Source organism: Bactrocera neohumeralis, chromosome 2 (genome assembly GCF_024586455.1).
Source record: "Bactrocera neohumeralis isolate Rockhampton chromosome 2, APGP_CSIRO_Bneo_wtdbg2-racon-allhic-juicebox.fasta_v2, whole genome shotgun sequence".
NCBI lineage: Eukaryota > Metazoa > Arthropoda > Insecta > Diptera > Tephritidae > Bactrocera > Bactrocera neohumeralis.
In genome coordinates this window covers 46044284-46050741 of record NC_065919.1, presented here as the reverse complement: position 1 = coordinate 46050741, position 6458 = coordinate 46044284, and the positions used below count along the sequence as shown (strand labels likewise).

General features: G+C 34.7%; 1 protein-coding gene across 2 annotated transcripts in view; it reads right to left on the bottom strand.

Annotated features, from left to right (window-relative positions):
* Positions 1-4681: 4681 nt before the first annotated feature.
* Positions 4682-6458, bottom strand: part of LOC126751324 (putative uncharacterized protein DDB_G0291812) — a 132527-nt gene continuing 130750 nt past the window's right edge. For both annotated transcript variants that reach the window (XM_050461507.1, XM_050461506.1), the window contains exon 4: positions 4682-6207. In XM_050461507.1, the coding sequence (XP_050317464.1) occupies positions 5785-6207 (423 nt within the window). In that variant the 3' untranslated portion in view covers positions 4682-5784. The remainder of the gene's footprint in view (positions 6208-6458) is intronic.

Here is a 6458-nt window from a genome sequence, read left to right as displayed (position 1 = left end):
TCATGACATTAACAATTCAAGAATCTGCATATTTTACGCGAAAAATGTGAAACCACCGGTTTGACTTTTTATAGATCTAAAAGTATGGTTGATCGTGATTCTTTGAAGAGGCGCCACTAGTATTGAAAGAATACATGTGTATTAATTCATATATCATTTGGATAAAAAAATGTAATTTCAATAAATTGAACATTTGACCGCCAAAGATAATGAATGCAAGCAACTCTTACGCACGAAAACAGCAAACCCATCCAAAAAATTATGATTATGGATGACCGAAAGATAGAGTCGAGCGAGATAGTTGAGACTCTGAAGTCACCAAAGGTGAGGTATAATGTGCCCTCCCTCCCTCGTTAGCCAGCTGAGCGATATTGAGGTGATGCGACCCATACCCAGATAGATGCAGCCAAGGGCCTTAACCTTGTGCTGTACAATCTAGAAACAGGTGCTCAGGAGTTTCCTGTTCCATTTCGGTAAACCCGCACTTTTCACATGAGACCATGCCCATGTTAGACATGTACAATTTTTCAATGCCCAATGTACTGTAAAATGCAACTAGTAGACACAATTTGTTTTTGAGAAGGTTTATCATGTTTTTAAAGCATATTAGGCTGTAACCAACCATTAGCCGCTTTGCATGGCGCATATCTGTTACTTGTTTCTAATAACTTTCTTTCACCACTCTCTTCTTCATGCTGAGCAGCATCTTTAGGATCACAGCGCAATACAGGGTTCTGGTCCTTCTGGTTCAGATTAATTACTTCCATCACTAAATATGGCAATACGTTGGTTACGATAGTTGCTTTGGATATCTATTACTACACACTGAGTTATAGTAAAGTCCTTTAATTGAAATATGATACGAAAACATCCTCTGATCCATGTTTTCGAGCGAGCAATGTACAGCTGAATTGTGCTGATCTTCAGTATTAGGTTAGACGTATTATAGAATTATCCCAGCCAGCCTAAAAAAGAGCGTAACTTTAAAATTCTTTGTCAAGTTTGTCCTTTTCTCTTCAAAGGAGGGCCGGTGGTGTTTCTTCACCTAAGGATTTATTTGGTGAAATGATATCAACTTCCCTTTTTCATACTCCTCCGCTGCCATAAGTAGCATGGTATGCTTATCAAAGCCATACTCAAATATGGTATAGACATATATTTATATTAGCTCTTTACCTCGCTTTAGATACATTTAACTGGAGTCCATGTACTAAACTCACTCGAAACTAACTATGTTGGGTTGTAGTTGCAGAGCGACCTTATCTTCTGCTTTATTTTTTCTCATCACTGTGAATAATAATTAATATAAAACACTGTTGCCTACTTTTAGGCGCTATGTGAATAATTTATTCTAAAATTGAAATAAACACCAAGCTTTAGTAAATACATTAATATCAGAGAATAAATTGTCAATATGAATGACAGCACTACATATGCATATGTATAACTAAATGAACACTTTGACAATATAAACGACCTTCAAGCATTCTAAAATTGAAATAAACAACAAGCTTCAGTTTACTAATACATATCTTCCATGACAATATCAGAGGATAAATTTTCAAATCTGTCGATAATATGAATATTTAAAAAAGCAGTCAATCTCAGAGTTTCATTTCTTACAGCAACTACATATGTATATGTATAACTAAATCTGGAAATCGTAATCGGCCAACGTATCTATCTATCGGAAAACATATGCTTTGTTCTAGCCACTTTGTTCAATATAAACGACCTTCAAGTCGTAGAGGTTACATAATAAAGCTAAAAAACCAGTTCAACAAAGTACCTCAAGTAAATCTTGGTTTCTTTCGTTTCTTGTAACAATATTGTTATTGACCTATTAAAGGCGATAACAAAATTAATACCATTTTCACTTTGAATTAGGAACCCTGTACAATCTTAAGTTCACATTTCGATTATATAGCACTTTGGTGTGATTCATTGGAAGTGTGGAAAACTTAAGTGTAATACTAAGAGTAACTTTGAAAATTTAAAAAATTATTCACAATGAATCTGAAATTCTACTTTTGATTGCATTTATACTGTCAGAGCGCTATAAGCGAGTGGAAAAGTTGCCGATAAGTTCAATAACAAAATTAAGATTATAATGGCCATTCTTATAATAAAATTTCGATTATAATAAAATATAAAAAAGTCACATTTAGAAAAATTTAGCACATAGGCACTTGCACCTTAACTACATGCACACTTAAGTACACAGATAAATCAATAAGCCTAAAAGCATACTACAGTATTTTGTCTTTACTTCTAACGTGGCCCATAGGAAAAATATGCGTAAAAACTGTCGCCGCTACCAATTCGGATTCAAGATTTAAAACATTTCGTTTTCAAGTGAAATAATTTTTATATTCTTGCTATAGAGTATAATAGATTTGCTCACCTAACGGTTATAAAAATAATCGAGATAGAAAGTGGATTATGGTATTGAGACAGCAGTGTATCTTTGAACCAAAAATAAATTAAATTGGGCGAAAACTTGACCTCGCCCTAATATAACAATTATATAACATCCGGGTGACCTCACACCATATGATTGGTGATGGGGTGTGGGGTACCTTAATGAATCTCAGGAGACATTTTAATAGTATGTGACATGTAATAGTAGATAATAGAGTAATGACAAAAATAAATAAAATCGAGTCGATACGTTTGTCGAATAAGTCGGTCATTGTATATATATATATATAATATGTTATATATATATATAAGTTTGTCATTTACATTTTTCCTGTAGCTCTTGTCATTTACGACATAAATACAAAGAAACGCGAATTTCATGAAAAAATCAGGTTTAGAGGCTCGTACTACCTCGCCAGTGTGAGTTACAACTTTGTTGTCCTGAGCACTTTTGTAGATTGTTCAATTCTGAGGAATACGAGTACGTGTCTAAAGCTGTAGCGATGTTATAAAATGCCTCTGCGCTATAGAAATTTAAAGATTTTCGTGTCTTTTGAATGAAAAATCTTTACATGCCTTGGTCGAGTACTTAATATTAATATTAAAATCTCAAATTTTCAGGAATTGTTTTTAGGGTATTTCCAAGGAAATTTCACAAGGGGATTGAAAAAAAATAATAATAAAAACTACTTACTATGTATCTGTATATATGTATAATTTTATTGGATTCCAATCCTCTGGGAATTTCCCAGGCATTGATTGTTGAAGGTATAAAAGTTCAGTTGTACGCGAATATGAGCTAATATACATATGCTAATATGAGCAAGGGAACATACGCGACTATTTCACAACCGCGTGCCTTAATGGGTTGCCTTGGGTTATAAAATCTCATTGTTCCTTCAGTTCTTTCAATAATACATTATATTATACGATTTATTATTTAAGATAGCAAACACACAATCGCACGATGGACCATGGTAAGTCGTAGAAGGTCTAGTGAGCCCTCCGCCCTCACCAAAGTTTATCCCTCAATAGTTATAAAAATGGACCCTTTCCGATCGAAATTAATGAGGTAAGATTGAAAATTTTAGAATGCATGTTACACAATTTGAGTGGAAAATGTGATAAGAGCAGATGGTTCTATATCTTAACACTTCCACCGCAAATGTCCCTCCAATACCAGATGAAATCTGTATTACCTACAATCTCATACTGTAAGATATCCAGGTGGAAAAGCGTAAATATACATACAATATATCTGAGAACATTATTAACAGGTTCAAGGCGATTTTGCAGAGATAATAGCAAACTGCAGCTGTTCTTATCGGACTATATTTAGCTGTCTAAGTGTGATCACCTGCCATCTTGGGGATCATTCCTCTTATCTAATGTAACCTAACCAAAATCGGCCGCTCAAAGTACTATATATACCGAACTACAACGGATTCTTATTAAATAAAATTTTAAAAACCTTCCAAAGAATTAAAATATATCCAAAAGAGCATATCTACTGTTTTTCTAAAACTCTTCATAATCGAAAATGCTTTTTAAGAAAGCTAAAATTTAAGACTTTATAAAATCTTAAGTATTTCGAGCTTTCAGCGTCCGACTACCTGAACAGGGCATATTAACTTTACTGCGATGTTTTGTAATGCCCCAAATGAAATGTAGAATACCCAATAAAGTACATATATAAATGAACATCATGATGAGCTGAACTGATTTAGCCATGTTCGTCTGTCTATATATACGTGAACTAGTCCCTCAGTTTTTGAGATATCGATATGAAATTTCGCTCAGGCTCTTTGCTTCACAAGAAGCTCTTCCTTTGTCGGAACTGTCAATATCGAATAATTATAGCGTACTGCTGACAGATCAAACTAAAGTCCTTTTAAGGAAAAGTGTTTTATTTTTACGGTATCGTCACGAAATATGGTAAAGATTATTATCCAAATAAACCCCAAAATTTCCGAGTATATTGGGTCAGAGCTGATCACTATAGCTTAAAGCTGCCATTTAAACTGGCGGATCACAATAAGAATATAGATATTTTTATACTTTTTCATGCTATAAAATATGCACCAGTGGAGGGTATTATAGTTTCGTTGTAGCCGAAGTTAACGCTTTTTCTTTTTTTTTATTTTTTTTATTTTCCGATGCCTCCCTATGTTTTCCATATAACTTACTATTTTCAAGGAGTTTCGGTGAATTTTTTTTATTTTCTAGCCTTTGACCATAAAAACAACCAAGACACAATTAATTAAATTTCTGGTTTTATTTATTTATATATTTAAAATTTTTCATATTTACAATAGCATTCAATTAAAGTAATCATTATTAGCAGTTAGCATTAGTACGCAAAACTCAAGCATCATTCAAATGTATACACGCCTATATACACATATATGTACATGCATATAAGTATATATATATGCATGCATGTGATTGGGTATATATAGTATTTTACATTTTTTATTTTATATATTAAACGCATGTATGTGTGTATATACAGTTAGAAATACAATAAAATTTCCTTTAGCTAACAACTTCGCCGCCTGGAAATTGAATTACTACAACAAATCGTATAAATGAAATGCCCAGTTGGAGCTATCGAGAAATACATACATACATAGATGTTTAAATATTTATTACAAAAGTGTGTATATTTTATGAGATTTTCAGAAATGCCAAAGCGAAAGTACAGCCGAATTAATAATAACCTATGCATGTGTGTTTGTATGTATGTATGCGTTATGTCTAAAATTCTTTTCTTCGTCCTATATTATTACATAATATGTAAGAGCACATACAAACGTTCGAAGATTGTATGTATGTATGCACCTACACAAATAAGCCTAATTGATGGACAGCCGGTGCGCTGCAAGCCTGCCGACCCCCAATGCAGCAAGTTACAAATTACTCATATACATACTATATATAATTCCTAACTATGCTACTTCCAAACCTTTCTTCTCTTTATTTTATATATATTGTTTCTTAATGCTGGATTCCACCATCACTTCAGTTACTTTCATTATTTTATGTGTCTACAAATTCGAGCTTAATTTAAGAAAGTTAAGCAAATTTAATTTCAAGGCTACTTTTTGCAGTTTTTGTTGTTGTTTTTTTTTATGCACAGCAGGTAATCAGAACTACCGGTTTTTCTAATTGCTAAGCTTAGATTAGCTTAAACTTCAGTCGAAATTCCTCGCCTACAACAGCGACAGCGCTTGCTCCTCTCATGCCTCCGTTCACTCAGCGTTTCGCCGTCATAATCGCGTCGCTGCAGCCGCCGCCGTTGTTGCTCACAATCGCTTTGCACATGACCATCTTCATGCTGGCGAGGAAGTCCGTTAGATAGCATCATGTGGGGCGTGGCGGTGCTGCCGACTTGCGATTAGCGGGCGGTGGTGGCGGTGCGCTGCGCATGCGCGGCACTGGTCGCATATCGAGCGGTTTAGGTGGTGTTGGCCTCTGCGGCGCTGTTGCATTGCCATTGCTGGTGCGCTCCGTCGTCGAATTGGATCGTTGCGTTAATTTTGGTTGGGTTGTAATAATTTTTGGCTTACTCAAATCGGCTGATTTATGCTTTTTAATGTTATTCGTGTTGACATCATCTTCAGCATCACTCGAGGCTGAATCGTAGGAGGAGGGCGTCGGCGAGTGCGGTGAGTAGGAGTCTGGTTCGAGTTCTTGTGATTCCAACATCGTACGGAATTCCTGTATCGAGTCATTAAGCGCCCACAATTGGGAGAGCAGCGAGAGATCCAGCTGGCGTAGACCGTACTGTAAATAAATTTAAAAAAATTAATTAATTAATGATCGCAATATAATACTACATATAAGCGAAGTAGAAAGTATAATTGAGACCTAATCTAAGCTTAATGAAACTTCGGAATAAGTAAATATTTATCAATTTTTTCCATCTTCTGAAAGCTGCCCTCAAGTTTCAAGCCGTAAACGTAGTTATTTATGATTACACGTAGATTAATATGAAATCAAGGAGTATTAAGATTTTAAGTGGTATTAATAGAGTA